Source organism: Oncorhynchus masou, unplaced genomic scaffold (genome assembly GCF_036934945.1).
Source record: "Oncorhynchus masou masou isolate Uvic2021 unplaced genomic scaffold, UVic_Omas_1.1 unplaced_scaffold_1772, whole genome shotgun sequence".
Classification (NCBI taxonomy): domain Eukaryota; kingdom Metazoa; phylum Chordata; class Actinopteri; order Salmoniformes; family Salmonidae; genus Oncorhynchus; species Oncorhynchus masou.
The window spans coordinates 62,501-80,000 of NW_027007900.1; the positions used below are offsets into that span (position 1 = coordinate 62,501).

Here is a 17,500-nt window from a genome sequence, read left to right on the forward strand (position 1 = left end):
CATGTTGTGATTTTGTTTAACCATTCCTGAACCTGTGACCAGAAACAAGCAACATAGGGACAATACCAGAATAAATTATTGATTGTTTCTGTCTCTTCACAACAAAATCTACAGAGCTGAGATGGTTGTTTTGTTGCCCCAATATATACAGCATTCTACTGGTGGCAAGAATTATATATAATCATTTAAATTGAAAAACTGTGTTGAATCAAGTGTAGTTGTTTGTACCAGTTCATAAACCATGTGCCACGGAATTGGTACATCGAAAATCTCTTCCCATTTATTTTGCAACCTGTATGGAGCATCTGTCAACATTTTTGTCCTCAGATGAAACTGGTATATTTTTCTATTAATGCCAGTTCATTTCAACCAATTAGTATCTTTACTATATGGCAGACAAAGTTCCCTATCCATTTTGTTGGTAAACTACAAGGAAGTGTAAACACTGTGTTGTTTTTTTAACGATCCAATATGTAATATGGTCCGCTTGTCATAATTAGGTTTTAATTCATAGAGGGCAGATCTTTAATGAGACAGTGGATCCAGATGGTGGACTTAAATACTTTACACCACTGTTATTATCCCATTTATAGATCCCATTTATAGATCCCATTTACACTCACACACACACACACACACACACACACACACACACACACACACACACACGCACGCACGCACGCACGCACGCACGCACGCACGCACGCACACACACACACACACACACACACACACACACACACACACACACGCAGGCCTACAATGTGCACAATCAAACGAGAGAGTGGTGTTTGCGATAAGAAACAGAGCATCCAGGTTTATTATTTTGTCGCCTAAAGGACAGAGAGAGAGAAAATAAATACTTCTACTTCACTCTATTGGTGGAACGGATGTGAAACGGCTAGCTAGTTAGCGGTGTTTAGTTAGCGGTGTTTAGTTAGCGGTGTTGCGCGCTAAATAGCGTTTCAATCGGTGACGTCACTTGCTCTGAGACCTTGGAAGTAGTGGTTCTCCTCGCTCTGCAAGGTTTCCGTGGATTTTGTGGCGCGATGGGTAACGATGCTTCCTGAATGACTGAGGTTGATGTGTGGAGAGGGTCCCTGGTTCGAGCCCAGGTTGGGGCGAGGAGAGGGACGGAAGCTATACTGTTACATTGGCATGCATGACTGTTAAACGTTCAACCATAAAGATCCTATATAGATTTGTTCTATAGTCATTCATAGTCATATAGTCATTCATAGTCATAGTCATATAGTCGTTCATAGTCATATAGTCATATAGTCATTCATAGTCATATAGTCATATAGTCATTCATAGTCATATAGTCATATAGTCATTCATAGTCATATAGTCATTCATAGTCATAGTCATATAGTCATATAGTCATTCATAGTCATAGTCATATAGTCATTCATAGTCATATAGTCATTCATAGTCATAGTCATATAGTCATTCATAGTCATAGTCATATAGTCATTCATAGTCATATAGTCATTCATAGTCATAGTCATATAGTCATTCATAGTCATAGTCATATAGTCATTCATAGTCATATAGTCATTCATAGTCATAGTCATATAGTCATTCATAGTCATATAGTCATTCATAGTCATATAGTCATTCATAGTCATATAGTCATATAGTCATTCATAGTCATAGTCATATAGTCATTCATAGTCATTCATAGTCATATAGTCATTCATAGTCATATAGTCATTCATAGTCATATAGTCATTCATAGTCATATAGTCATTCATAGTCATATAGTCATTCATAGTCATATAGTCATTCATAGTCATATAGTCATTCATAGTCATATAGTCATATAGTCATTCATAGTCATATAGTCATTCATAGTCATATAGTCATTCATAGTCATATAGTCATTCATAGTCATAGTCATATAGTCATTCATAGTCATAGTCATATAGTCATTCATAGTCATATAGTCATTCATAGTCATAGTCATATAGTCATTCATAGTCATAGTCATATAGTCATTCATAGTCATATAGTCATTCATAGTCATAGTCATATAGTCATTCATAGTCATAGTCATATAGTCATTCATAGTCATAGTCATATAGTCATTCATAGTCATATAGTCATATAGTCATATAGTCATTCATAGTCATATAGTCATTCATAGTCATATAGTCATTCATAGTCATATAGTCATATAGTCATTCATAGTCATATAGTCATTCATAGTCATATAGTCATTCATAGTCATATAGTCATATAGTCATTCAATGTTACCAACGGAGATCTCTCACAGGGTTTATATTGAACAGCCCTTAGCCGTGGTATATTGGCCATATACCACACCCCCCTCTGGCCTTATTGCTTAAATATACCACGGCTTTCAGCCAATCACCATTCAGAGTTCAAACCACCAGGTTTATAATACATCATGAATATCTAGCGCCGTGTTTCTTGACGTGGAAAACCTTTTTGGATGAAGACTTGACGCTCTGGTCATCCGTAGTGCTTCTGGGAACTTAGTAAAGACCTGAAGAAGCCCCGCGAGGCAGCGTGCTGGCAGAAGGCAGGGCCTGTTTCAGTCTCTCTTCTTTTCATCACATTAAGTAAGAATGTAAATCAGACTTATAACAAGAGGAAAAGAACAATGATAAAAAGTAGAAGTAGATTTGGACTTTTCGCCATCTTGTGGTTTCCTAAATTGGTCGTCTTGCAGATCAATTAATAACCGTAAAATGACTAAAGCAATTATCTCATTCTCTCCTCCCTCTCTCCTTCTCTCCTCCCTCTCTCCTCTCTCCTCCCTCTCTCTCCTCTCCTCCCTCTCTCTCCTTCTCTCCTCCCTCTCTCTCCTCTCTCATCCCTCTCTCCTTCTCTCCTCCCTCTCTCCTCTCTCCTTCTCTCCTCCCTCTCTCTCCTTCTCTCTCTCTCCTTCTCTCCTCCCTCTCTCTCTCTCCTCCCTCTCTCCTTCTCTCCTCCCTCTCTCCTTCTCTCCTCCCTCTCTCATTCTCTCCTCCTCTCTCCTTCTCTCCTCCCTCTCTCTCCTCTCTCCTTCTCTCCTCCCTCTCTTCTCCCTCTCTCCTCCCTCTCTCCTTCTCTCCTCCCTCTCTCATTCTCTCCTCCCTCTCTCCTTCTCTCTCCTCCCTCTCTCCTTCTCTCCTCCCTCTCTCCTCCTCCTCCTCCCTCTCTCATTCTCTCATCCCTCTCTCCTTCTCTCCTCCCTCTCTCATTCTCTCCTCCCTCTCTCCTTCTCTCCTCCCTCTCATTCTCTCCTCCCTCTCTCATTCTCTCCTCCTCTCTCCTTCTCTCCTCCTCTCTCATTCTCTCCTCCCTCTCTCCTCTCTCTCCTCCCTCTCTCCTCTCTCCTCCTCTCTCATTCTCTCCTCCCTCTCTCCTCTCTCCCTCCCTCTCTCCTCCCTCTCTCCTCCTCTCTCCTCCCTCTCTCATTCTCTCCTCCCTCTCTCCTTCTCTTCTCCCTCTCTCATTCTCTCCTCCATCTCTCCTTCTCTCCTCCCTCCCTCTCTCTCATTCTCTCCTCCCTCTCTCCTTCTCTCCTCCCTCTCTCCTTCTCTCCTCCCTCTCTCCTCTCTCCTCCCTCTCTCCTCCTCTCCTCCCTCTCTCCTTCTCTCCTCCCTCTCATTCTCTCCTCCCTCTCTCCTCTCTCTCCTCCCTCTCTCTCTCCTCCCTCCCTCTCCTCCCCTCTCCTCCCTCTCTCCCTCTCTCCCTCCCTCTCTCCTCCTCTCCTCCCTCTCTCCTCCCTCTCTCCTCCTCCTTCTCTCCTCCCTCTCTCCTCTCTCCCTCCCTCTCTCCCTCCCTCTCTCCTCTCCTCCTTCTCTCCCTCCCTCTCTCCTCCCTCTCTCCTCTCTCCTCCTCTCTCCCTCTCTCCCTCCCTCTCTCCTCTCTCCTCCCTCTCTCCTCTCTCCTCCCCTCTCCTCCCTCTCTCCTCTCTCGCAGGCTGTGAGACCGCTCTTCTCTTCCCTATGCGTTCCCCTCGTATCTTCTCGTCAGTGACACCAGACCTCCCTCTCTCCCTCTCTTCCTTCACCGTGTGCCTGTGGGCCAAGCCTGTCTCCGTCTCCAACAGAACCGTGCTGTTCTCCTACGGAACCAAACGGAACCCCTATGAGATCCAGCTCCTTCTCAGAGGAACCAGGGCTCTCTTCACTGTGGGGGGAGAGGCTCACCTGGTGGAGGGGCGGGGCGTGGTGAGAGGAGGAATTTGGACCCACATATGCGGGGCTTGGAGCTCTGAGCAGGGTATAGCGTCACTGTGGGCCGATGGACACAGAGTGGCATTCACACCCGGGGTGGCCGAGGGCCACGTGTTACCCGATGGAGGCTCCCTCCAGCTGGGGCAGGAGAAGAACGACGGTGGGGTCTCTGGAGGGTCAGGTGGCAGTGGGAGTCAGATGCCTGGGTTTGACGGAGGCTTCGATGCCAAGTTGGCGTTCGCTGGGAAGATGACAGGGGTGAACGTGTGGGACAGCGTGCTGACGGAGGAGGAGATATCCCAGCTGGCTTTGCAGGACGGCGAGGGGTGTGAGCAGAGGGGGAACGTAGTTGGGTGGGGCTTGACGGAGATCGTGCCTCACGGGGGTGCTCAGTTCATCAACTAACTCTGATGACGTTTTCATCATCATCCTCATCATCATCATTTAAATGAACTCTATCATCACCATTATAAACTAAGACCTGCAGGGCAGAACAGCCCAACTGGCTGAGACTGCGACAATAATGTGAACATAAACAACAACAACAACAACAACAGCAGCTTCCTTTAATGGTTAAAGAGACTGTGACAATAATGTGTCCTGTTGGAGAAGTGGTTCCCATTTAGAGAAGCAGGAGAGTGGCAACACACACACACACACACACACACACACACACACACACACACACACACACACACACACACACACACACACACACACACACACACACACACACACACACACACCCTTGGTGAGAAGCATTAGTATACTGTACATAGCCTTAGGAGGAGAAGTGGAGGAACCAGAATTTACCACAGATTTAAAGACAGAAAAGGAAAGGACCGAGGTGAGAGAGAGAAACAAAGAGCTCATTGTGTGGAAGGAGAGATGCTTGAGGGCAACTGTCACAAAAAACAGTCTGCAAGGGTCATCGCTAGATGGCCATGCCAGAGGAGGACAACATTATCTATAACATCAGAAGCTATGCCAGAGGAGGACAACATTATCTATAACATCAGAAGCTATGCCAGAGGAGGACAACATTATCTATAACATCAGAAGCTATGCCAGAGGAGGACAACATTATCTATACCATCAGAAGCTATATTAGAGAGGACAACATTATCTATAACATCAGAAGCTATATTAGAGAGGACAACATTATCTATAACATCAGAAGCTATGCTAGAGGAGGACAATATTATCTATACCATCAGAAGCTATATTAGAGAGGACAACATTATCTATAACATCAGAAGCTATATTAGAGAGGACAACATTATCTATACCATCAGAAGCTATGCCAGAGGAGGACAATATGATCTATACCATCAGAAGCTATATTAGAGAGGACAACATTATCTATACCATCAGAAGCTATATTAGAGAGGACAACATTATCTATACCATCAGAAGCCATGCCAGAGGAGGACAATATTATCTATACCATCAGAAGCTATATTAGAGAGGACAACATTATCTATACCATCAGAAGCTATGCCAGAGGAGGACAACATGATCTATACCATCAGAAGCTATCCTAGAGAGGACAACATTTGCTATAAATATCAGCATTATTTTTGCAAGTACGTTAGCTATTTTTTACCAATGGGAGTTGGGGTTGAGGGGTAAGGGGTAAGTTGAGGGTTGAGGGGTAAGTTAAATGGGAAAGGGTTGAGGTTTGGGTTTAGTTGTTAGGGTGGCATTGTGGTTAGAAAACGTTTTACCGTGGTCCTCTCTGGCATGGCTATGTAGTAACAACCATCTGCATGCTGCCATAGGATATTGTAACTGTTCTATTACCTTATAATATTACATTTCCTGGAGAAAAAAGTGAATATTTTTTTCAATCGTTGTTTCCAACATTAAAAAAAATGTTTTTATCAAAGTGTTTACATTTCAGATGTGACAAACATAATATTTCAGTTGTTTTGTGTTTCTCTTTGTTTTCTATATAATCTAAAAGGGGTTTATTGTGTTTCTCTTTGTGTTCTATATAATCCAAAGGGGTTTATTGTGTTTCTCTTTGTGTTCTATATAATCCAAAGGGGTTTATTGTGTTTCTCTTTGTGTTCTATATAATCCAAAGGGGTTTATTGTGTTTCTCTTTGTGTTCTATATAATCCAAAGGGGTTTATTGTGTTTCTCTTTGTGTTCTATATAATCCAAAGGGGTTTATTGTGTTTCTCTTTGTGTTCTATATAATCCAACGGGGTTTATTGTGTTTCTCTTTGTGTTCTATATAATCCAAAGGGGTTTTTGTGTTTCTCTTTGAAATGGGTGACAACAAGATGACACAACTATAGTGGCTTATTCCCTATTGGTTTTGCGTCCCTTGTGAGACAGAAACACTTGATTTGAAAAGAGGAACTGTGGACAATGTTTACAGAATGTTTTGTTACGACCTATCTCTGCTCTCTGTTATTAACGTAGTAGACAATGTGTATCATATTGTAAATTGTTTTGTGTTTTTGTCAAGAAGTAAAAATGAATGTATTTTGTATATAAATCTTATTATTTTTTTTGCATTACAGTAGGACTAGAATTGGAGACCAAGATATGAATAAAACTACATGTTAATAGTATGTGTCCGATACCTCTCTTCATCACCAACAAGAACAACAGGTTTAATTGCGGTAAATGCTGGTTTGTTTCCCCCCTGTGTCAAAACGGCCATTTCACTCATCCCAACAACAGCTGCACATTTGGATGTGTTGAGTGATCGTTGCATATTAACTTAATATATAAAAAAAGTGTTTCACTTCATTTAGATAGTCCTAATGCATAACTACAGAGAGTTAGCGAATGCACTGGACGGTGCTCATCAGTTGATACGTGGTTGAATGTGAGGTAGATAGTCCTAATGCATAACTACATAACTACAGAGAGTTAGTGAATGCACTGGACGGTGCTCATCAGTTGATACGTGGTTGAATGTGAGGTAGATAGTCCTAATGCATAACTACATAACTACAGAGAGTTAGCGAATGCACTGGACGGTGCTCATCAGTTGATACGTGGTTGAATGTGAGGTAGATAGTCCTAATGCATAACTACATAACTACAGAGAGTTAGCGAATGCACTGGACGGTGCTCATCAGTTGATACGTGGTTGAATGTGAGGTAGATAGTCCTAATGCATAACTACATAACTACAGAGAGTTAGCGAATGCACTGGACGGTGCTCATCAGTTGATACGTAGTTGAATGTGAGGTAGATAGTCCTAATGCATAACTACATAACTACAGAGAGTTAGCGAATGCACTGGACGGTGCTCATCAGTTGATACGTGGTTGAATGTGAGGTAGATAGTCCTAATGCATAACTACATAACTACAGAGAGTTAGCGAATGCACTGGACGGTGCTCATCAGTTGATACGTAGTTGAATGTGAGGCTTATGCATGTTTCACCCACTCTTTACGTCGTTAACCCCGCCCCCTGCCCCGTAACCCAGGGAACCAATAACAATTGACCTCTCCCTTCCCAGCAGCCACCAGTTCAGGAAATAGGATGATGTGATGTGGTTCGGGTGAGGTCAGGGGGTTTGGGCAATGGGTGGATGAGTTTGGGGTGGACAACCGAACTGTGTGTGTGTGTGTGTGTGTGTGTGTGTGTGTGTGTGTGTGTGTGTGTGTGTGTGTGTGTGTGTGTGTGTGTGTGTGTGTGTGTGTGTGTGTGTGTGTGTGTGTGTGTGTGTGTGTGTGCGTGTGTGAATGTATTCATACCCAGTCCACATTTAGTGGACACATTTACAGCCTGAATTCAAAACGGATTAAATATGTATTTTTTTCTCTCACACAATATCCCAGAATGACAAAGTCAAAACGTTTTCTTTTTTTTTATTACAAATTTATTTGAAAATGAAATACAGAAATATCTACTTTACATACAGTAAGTAGTCACAACGTCTTTCTCGTCTCTAAGAGCTTTCCACACTTGGGTTGTGCAACATTTGCCAATTACTGTTTACAAAATTCTTCAAGCTCTGTCAAATTGGTTGTTGATCATTGTTAGAAAACCATTTTCAGGTCTTGCCATTGATTTTTATGTAGATTTAAGTCAAAACTATAACTCGGCCACTCAGGAACATTCACTGTCTTCTTGGTAAGTAACTCCAGTGTAGATTTGGCCTTGTGTTCTAGGTTATTGTCCAGCTGAAAAGTGAATTCATCTCCCAGTGTCTGCTGGAAAGCAGACTGAACCAGGTTTTCCTTTAGGATTTTGTATGTGTTTAGGTCCATTAAATGTCTTTTTTATCCTGAAAAACTCCCCAGTCCTTAACGATTACAAGCATACCCATAACAAAATGCAGCCACCACTATGCTTGAAAATAAGGAGCGTGGTACTCAGTAATATGTTGTATTGGATTTACCCCAAACATAACACTTTGTATTCTGGACAGGATGAATGTTTGGGAATATTTGTATTCTGGACAGGATGCATGTTTGGGAATATCTGTATTCTGGACAGGATGCATGTTTGGGAATATCTGTATTCTGGACAGGATGCATGTTTGGAATATCTGTATTCTGGACAGGATGCATGTTTGGGAATATCTGTATTCTGGACAGGATGCATGTTTGGGAATATCTGTATTCTGGACAGGATGCATGTTTGGGAATATTTGTATTCTGGACAGGATGCATGTTTGGGAATATCTGTATTCTGGACAGGCTTCATGTTTGGGAATATCTGTATTCTGGACAGGATGCATGTTTGGGAATATTTGTATTCTGGACAGGATGCATGTTTGGGAATATTTGTATTCTGGACAGGATGCATGTTTGGGAATATCTGTATTCTGGACAGGATGCATGTTTGGGAATATTTGTATTCTGGACAGGATGCATGTTTGGGAATATCTGTATTCTGGACAGGATGCATGTTTGGGAATATTTGTATTCTGGACAGGATGCATGTTTGGGAATATTTGTATTCTGGACAGGATGCATGTTTGGGAATATCTGTATTCTGGACAGGATGCATGTTTGGGAATATCTGTATTCTGGACAGGATGCATGTTTGGGAATATTTGTATTCTGGACAGGATGCATGTTTGGGAATATCTGTATTCTGGACAGGCTTCATGTTTGGGAATATCTGTATTCTGGACAGGATGCATGTTTGGAATATTTGTATTCTGGACAGGATGCATGTTTGGGAATATCTGTATTCTGGACAGGATGCATGTTTGGGAATATTTGTATTCTGGACATGATGCATGTTTGGAATATTTGTATTCTGGACAGGATGCATGTTTGGGAATATCTGTATTCTGGACAGGATGAATGTTTGGAATATTTGTATTCTGGACAGGATGAATGTTTGGAATATTTGTATTCTGGACAGGATGCATGTTTGGGAATATCTGTATTCTGGACAGGATGCATGTTTGGGAATATCTGTATTCTGGACAGGCTGCATGTTTGGGAATATCTGTATTCTGGACAGGATGCATGTTTGGGAATATTTGTATTCTGGACAGGCTGCATGTTTGGGAATATCTGTATTCTGGACAGGATGCATGTTTGGGAATATCTGTATTCTGGACAGGCTGCATGTTTGGGAATATCTGTATTCTGGACAGGCTGCATGTTTGGGAATATCTGTATTCTGGACAGGATGCATGTTTGGGAATATTTGTATTCTGGACAGGCTGCATGTTTGGGAATATCTGTATTCTGGACAGGCTGCATGTTTGGGAATATTTGTATTCTGGACAGGATGCATGTTTGGGAATATTTGTATCTGCACAGGCTTCCCTATTTTTCCTATTTTCAGTTAGGTTAGTATTGTGGAGTAACTGCAATGTTGTTGATCCCTCCTCAGTTTTCTCTTATCACAGCCATTAAACTCTGTAACTGGCCTCAGGGTGAAATCCCTGAGCGGTTTCCTTCCTCTCCGGCAACTGAGTTAGGAAGGACGCCTGTATCTTTGTACCGACTGGGTGTATTGATACACCATCCATAGTAATATTCAGTGTTGTTTTTTTTATTTGACTTTGACACATCTACCAATAGGTGCCCTTCTTTGCGAGGCGTTGGAAAACCTCCCTGTTCGCTAGGGTTTACTCTGTGTTTACAATTCATTGCACGACTGAGGGACCTAACAGATAATTGTACGTTTGGGGTACAGAGATGAGGATAGTCTTTAAAAAATCATGTTAAACTTTATTATTGCACACAGAGTGAGTCCATGCAGCTTATTGTGTGACTTGTTAAGCACATAACCACAAGGCTACCTGCCTCCTCTACACTCTAAACACTAGGCTACCCTGCCTCCTCTACACTCTAACCACTAGGCTACCTGCCTCCTCTACACTCTAACCACTAGGCTACCTGCCTCCTCTACACTCTAACCACTAGGCTACCTGCCTCCTCTACACTCTAACCACTAGCCTACCTGCCTCCTCTACACTCTAACCACTAGCCTACCTGCCTCCTCTACACTCTAACCACTAGGCTACCTGCCTCCTCTACACTCTAACCACTAGCCTACCTGCCTCCTCTACACTCTAACCACTAGCCTACCTGCCTCCTCTACACTCTAACCACTAGCCTACCTGCCTCCTCTACACTCTAACCACTAGGCTACCTGCCTCCTCTACACTCTAACCACTAGGCTACCTGCCTCCTCTACACTCTAACCACTAGGCTACCTGCCTCCTCTACACTCTAACCACTAGCCTACCTGCCTCCTCTACACTCTAACCACTAGCCTACCTGCCTCCTCTACACTCTAACCACTAGGCTACCTGCCTCCTCTACACTCTAACCACTAGGCTACCTGCCTCCTCTACACTCTAACCACTAGCCTACCTGCCTCCTCTACACTCTAACCACTAGGCTACCTGCCTCCTCTACACTCTAACCACTAGGCTACCTGCCTCCTCTACACTCTAAACACTAGGCTACCCTGCCTCCTCTACACTCTAACCACTAGGCTACCTGCCTCCTCTACACTCTAACCACTAGCCTACCTGCCTCCTCTACACTCTAACCACTAGCCTACCTGCCTCCTCTACACTCTAACCACTAGCCTACCTGCCTCCTCTACACTCTAACCACTAGCCTACCTGCCTCCTCTACACTCTAACCACTAGCCTACCTGCCTCCTCTACACTCTAACCACTAGGCTACCTGCCCCCTCTACACTCTAACCACTAGGCTACCTGCCTCCTCTACACTCTAACCACTAGCCTACCTGCCTCCTCTACACTCTAACCACTAGCCTACCTGCCTCCTCTACACTCTAACCACTAGCCTACCTGCCTCCTCTACACTCTAACCACTAGCCTACCTGCCTCCTCTACACTCTAAACACTAGGCTACCCTGCCTCCTCTACACTCTAACCACTAGGCTACCTGCCTCCTCTACACTCTAACCACTAGCCTACCTGCCTCCTCTACACTCTAACCACTAGCCTACCTGCCTCCTCTACACTCTAACCACTAGCCTACCTGCCTCCTCTACACTCTAACCACTAGGCTACCTGCCTCCTCTACACTCTAACCACTAGGCTACCTGCCTCCTCTACACTCTAAACACTAGGCTACCCTGCCTCCTCTACACTCTAACCACTAGGCTACCTGCCTCCTCTACACTCTAACCACTAGCCTACCTGCCTCCTCTACACTCTAACCACTAGCCTACCTGCCTCCTCTACACTCTAACCACTAGCCTACCTGCCTCCTCTACACTCTAACCACTAGCCTACCTGCCTCCTCTACACTCTAACCACTAGCCTACCTGCCTCCTCTACACTCTAACCACTAGGCTACCTGCCTCCTCTACACTCTAACCACTAGGCTACCTGCCTCCTCTACACTCTAACCACTAGGCTACCTGCCTCCTCTACACTCTAACCACTAGGCTACCTGCCTCCACTACACTCTAACCACTAGGCTATCTGCCTCCTCTACACTCTAACCACTAGGCTACCTGCCTCCTCTACACTCTAACCACTAGGCTACCTGCCTCCTCCTACACTCTAACCACTAGGCTACCTGCCTCCTCTACACTCTAACCACTAGGCTACCTGCCTCCTCTACACTCTAACCACTAGGCTACCTGCCTCCTCTACACTCTAACCACTAGGCTACCTGCCTCCTCTACACTCTAAACACTAGGCTACCCTGCCTCCTCTACACTCTAACCACTAGGCTACCTGCCTCCTCTACACTCTAACCACTAGCCTACCTGCCTCCTCTACACTCTAACCACTAGCCTACCTGCCTCCTCTACACTCTAACCACTAGCCTACCTGCCTCCTCTACACTCTAACCACTAGCCTACCTGCCTCCTCTACACTCTAACCACTAGCCTACCTGCCTCCTCTACACTCTAACCACTAGGCTACCTGCCTCCTCTACACTCTAACCACTAGGCTACCTGCCTCCTCTACACTCTAACCACTAGGCTACCTGCCTCCTCTACACTCTAACCACTAGGCTACCTGCCTCCTCTACACTCTAACCACTAGGCTACCTGCCTCCACTACACTCTAACCACCTGCCTCCTCTACACTCTAACCACTAGGCTACCTGCCTCCTCTACACTCTAACCACTAGGCTACCTGCCTCCTCTACACTCTAACCACTAGGCTACCTGCCTCCTCTACACTCTAACCACTAGGCTACCTGCCTCCTCTACACTCTAACCACTAGGCTACCTGCCTCCTCTACACTCTAACCACTAGGCTACCTGCCAGTCCAAATGTGACATGTTTACTGCTGATCTTATGTAGGCTTGCCATAAAGGGGTTGAATGCTTATTGACTCAAGACATTTCAACTTTTTTATTTTTTTATTAATTTGTAAAAAATCCTAAAAACATAATTCCACTTTGACATTATGGGGTATTGTGTGTTGGCCAGCATAAAAGACATCTCAATTTAATCCATTTTAAATTCAGTCTGTAACACAACAAAATGTGGAAAACATCAAGGGGTGTGATAATGAGGTAGGCCTGTGGGGTTTAATGTAGTTGTTTGTAAAACCTTAATGAGGTAGGCCCCTGTGGGGTTTACTGTAGTTGCATGTAAAACCTTAATGAGGTAGGCCTCTGTGGGGTTTAATGTAGTTGCTTGTAAAACCTTAATGAGGTAGGCCCCTGTGGGGTTTACTGTAGTTGCATGTAAAACCTTAATGAGGTAGGCCTCTGTGGGGTTTACTGTAGTTGCTTGTAAAACCTTAATGAGGTAGGCCTCTGTGGGGTTTAATGTAGTTGCTTGTAAAACCTTAATGAGGTAGGCCTCTGTGGGGTTTAATGTAGTTGCTTGTAAAACCTTAATGAGGTAGGCCTCTGTGGGGTTTAATGTAGTTGCTTGTAAAACCTTAATGAGGTAGGCCCCTGTGGGGTTTAATGTAGTTGCTTGTAAAACCTTAATGAGGTAGGCCTCTGTGGGGTTTAATGTAGTTGCTTGTAAAACCTTAATGAGGTAGGCCTCTGTGGGGTTTAATGTAGTTGCTTGTAAAACCTTAATGAGGTAGGCCTCTGTGGGGTTTAATGTAGTTGTTTGTAAAACCTTAATGAGGTAGGCCTCTGTGGGGTTTAATGTAGTTGTTTGTAAAACCTTAATGAGGTAGGCCTCTGTGGGGTTTAATGTAGTTGCTTGTAAAACCTTAATGAGGTAGGCCTCTGTGGGGTTTAATGTAGTTGCTTGTAAAACCTTAATGAGGTAGGCCTCTGTGGGGTTTAATGTAGTTGCTTGTAAAACCTTAATGAGGTAGGCCTCTGTGGGGTTTAATGTAGTTGCTTGTAAAACCTTAATGAGGTAGGCCTCTGTGGGGTTTACTGTAGTTGCTTGTAAAACCTTAATGAGGTAGGCCTCTGTGGGGTTTAATGTAGTTGCTTGTAAAACCTTAATGAGGTAGGCCTCTGTGGGGTTTAATGTAGTTGCTTGTAAAACCTAATGAGGTAGGCCTCTGTGGGGTTTAATGTAGTTGCTTGTAAAACCTTAATGAGGTAGGCCTCTGTGGGGTTTAATGTAGTTGTTTGTAAAACCTTAATGAGGTAGGCCTCTGTGGGGTTTAATGTAGTTGCTTGTAAAACCTTAATGAGGTAGGCCTCTGTGGGGTTTAATGTAGTTGTTTGTAAAACCTTAATGAGGTAGGCCTCTGTGGGGTTTAATGTAGTTGCTTGTAAAACCTTAATGCGGTAGGTCTCTGTGGGGTTTAATGTAGTTGTTTGTAAAACCTTAATGAGGTAGACCTCTGTGGGGTTTACTGACCAGAGCAGCCAGACCAGGGCAGCCAGACCAGGGCAGCCAGACCAGAGCAGCCAGACCAGGGCAGCCAGACCAGGGCAGCCAGACCAGGGCAGCCAGACCAGGGCAGCCAGACCAGAGCAGCCAGACCAGAGCAGCCAGACCAGGGCAGCCAGACCAGAGCAGCCAGACCAGGGCAGCCAGACCAGAGCAGCCAGACCAGAGCAGCCAGACCAGGGCAGCCAGACCAGAGCAGCCAGACCAGGGCAGCCAGACCAGGGCAGCCAGACCAGAGCAGCCAGACCAGGGCAGCCAGACCAGAGCAGCCAGACCAGGGCAGCCAGACCAGGGCAGCCAGACCAGAGCAGCCAGACCAGGGCAGCCAGACCAGGGCAGCCAGACCAGAGCAGCCAGACCAGAGCAGCCAGACCAGGGCAGCCAGACCAGAGCAGCCAGACCAGGGCAGCCAGACCAGAGCAGCCAGACCAGAGCAGCCAGACCAGGGCAGCCAGACCAGAGCAGCCAGACCAGAGCAACCACCCCAATACCTCATAGCAGTAACTGGGCCAAACAGCCTGTGTCAGTACAGTATGTACAGTATGGAATGACAGAGAGCCCTGCTGAACCTCACCCTAGTGCTTTAAAGGCTGTTATCTTAAAGCTAAAGTCATCCCTACTGACCCTTGTCCCTGAACAATTACACTACTTCATATTGCTTACATTAATGTACACAATAAATAATGCTTTTAAGATACAGTTGAAGTCGGAAGTTTACATACACTTAGGTTGGAGTCATTAAAACTCGCTTTTCAACCACTCCACACATTTATTGTTAACAAACTATAGTTTTGGCATGTTGGTTAGGACATCTACTTTGTACATGACACAAGTCATTATTACAACCATTGTTTACAGACAGATTATTTCATTTATAATTCACTGTATAACAATTCCAGTGAGCCAGAAGTTTACATACACTAAGTTAACTTTGCCTTTAAAAACAGCTTAGATAATTCCAGAAAATGATGTCATGGCTTTAGAAGCTTCTGATAGGCTAATTGACATCATAAGAGTCAATTGGAGGTGTACCTGTGGATGTATGTCAAGGCCTACCTTCAAACTCAGTGCCTCTTTGCTTGAAAATATGTGAAAATCTAAAGCAATCAGCCAAGACCTCAGAATTCTTTTTTTTAAACCTCCACAAGTCTGGTTCATCCTTGGGAGCAATTTCCAAACGTCTGAAGGTACCACGTTCATCTGTACAAACGATAGTACGCAAGTATAAACACCATGGGAGCACGCAGCCGTCATACCACTCAGGAAGGAGACACGTTCTGTCTCCTAGAGAAGAACACACTTTGGTGCGAAAAGTGCAAATCAATCCCAGAATAACAGCAAAGGACCTTGTGAAGATGCTGGAGGAAACAGGTACAAAAGTATCTATATCCACAGTAAAACGAGTCCTACATGACATAACCTGAAAAGCCGCTCAGCAAGGATGAAGCCACTGCTCCAAAACTGCCATTAAAAAAGCCAGACTGCAACTGCATATAGGGACAAAGATCGTACTTTTGGGAGAAATGTCCTCTGGTCTGATGAAACAGTTTTGCCATAATGACCATCGTTATGTTTGAAGGAAAAAGGGGAAGGTTTGCCAGACAAATAACACCATCCCAACCGTGAAGCACGGGGGTGGCAGCATCATGTTGTGGGGGTGCTTTGCTGCAGGAGGGACTGGTGCACTACACAAATTAGATGACATCATGAGAAGGAAAATGATGTGGATATATTGAAGCAACATCTCAAGACATCAGTCAGGAAGTTAAAGCTTAGTCGCAAATGGATCTTCCAAATGGACAATGACCCCAAGCATACTACCAAAGTTGTGGCAAAATGGCTTAAGGACAACAAAGTCATGGTATTGGAGTGGCCATCACAAAGCCCTGACCTCAATCCTAAAGAAAATGTGTGGGCAGAACTGAAAAAGTGTGTGAGAGCAAGGATGCCTACAAACCTGACTCAGTAACACCAGCTCTGTCAGGAGGAATGGGCCAAAACTCACCCAATTTATTGTGGGAAGCTTGTGGAAGGCTCCCCGAAACGTTTGACCCAGGTTAAACAATTTGAAGGAAATGCTACTAAATACTAGACTCTCTAGTTAACGTCCTCTCTGAAGGCTGGATGGGTGCCAGTTTTTTTGCTTACTCACGTATCCCCTTCTGCTCTCCTCTCTCTCCATCTAACCCTCACTCTCTCACTACTTCCTGTGCCCTATATATCTCTCTCTCTCACCACTTCCTGTGCCGTATGTCTCTCTCATACCATATCCTGTGCCCTATATGTCTCTCTCTCACCACTTCCGGTGCCCTATGTCTCTCTCTCATCACTTCCTGTGCCCTATAAGTCTCTCTCTTACCACTTCCTGTGCCTTATATGTCACCCTCTCACCACTTCCTGTGCACTATGTCTCTCTCTCATCACTTCCTGTGCCCTATATGTCTCTCTCTCACCACTTCCTGTGCCCTATGTCTCTCTCTCATCACTTCCTGTGCCCTATATGTCTCTCTCTTACCACTTCCTGTGCCTTATATGTCACCCTCTCACCACTTCCTGTGCCCTATGTCTCTCTCTTACCACTTCCTGTGCCCTATATGTCGCTCTCTCACCACTTCCTGTGCCCTATGTCAGCTTTTCACCACTTCCTGTGCCCTATGTGTCTCTCTCACCACTTCCTGTGCCCAATATGTCTATCTCACCACTTCCTGTGCCCAATATGTCTCTCTCACCACTTCCTGTGCCCAATATGTCTCTCTCACCACTTCCTGTTCCCAATATGTCTCTCTCACCACTTCCTGTGCCCAATATGTCTCTCTCACCACTTCCTGTGCCCAATATGTCTCTCTCACCACTTGTGCCCTATACGTCACCCCCCCCAACCCCCCTCCTTTCTCCAGAGTAGCAAAGCACACAAGTACCCGGTGAATGTGCCAAAAAGCGCAACATGCAACAGTCGATAAAACGAAAATTGAACTTGACATAAGGTATGATGCCTTAAACAGAGACATTATACAGCAAATCATCAACACAGCAGGCACCT

The 17,500-nt window shown here is 44.6% G+C and overlaps 2 protein-coding genes across 2 annotated transcripts in view; one reads left to right on the forward strand and one right to left on the reverse strand.

The window, feature by feature from the left end:
• The window catches only part of LOC135532222 (uncharacterized), a 34,541-nt gene extending 27,772 nt beyond the window's left edge, over positions 1–6,769 (forward strand). Inside the window, exon 5 of the mRNA XM_064959817.1 lies at positions 3,937–6,769. Within this exon, the coding sequence (XP_064815889.1) occupies positions 3,937–4,598 (662 nt within the window). The 3' untranslated portion in view covers positions 4,599–6,769. The remainder of the gene's footprint in view (positions 1–3,936) is intronic.
• LOC135532224 (ventricular zone-expressed PH domain-containing protein-like) overlaps positions 1–17,500 on the reverse strand; it is an 86,731-nt gene that overhangs the window by 49,786 nt on the left and 19,445 nt on the right. The gene's annotated exons all lie outside the window — the stretch shown is intronic.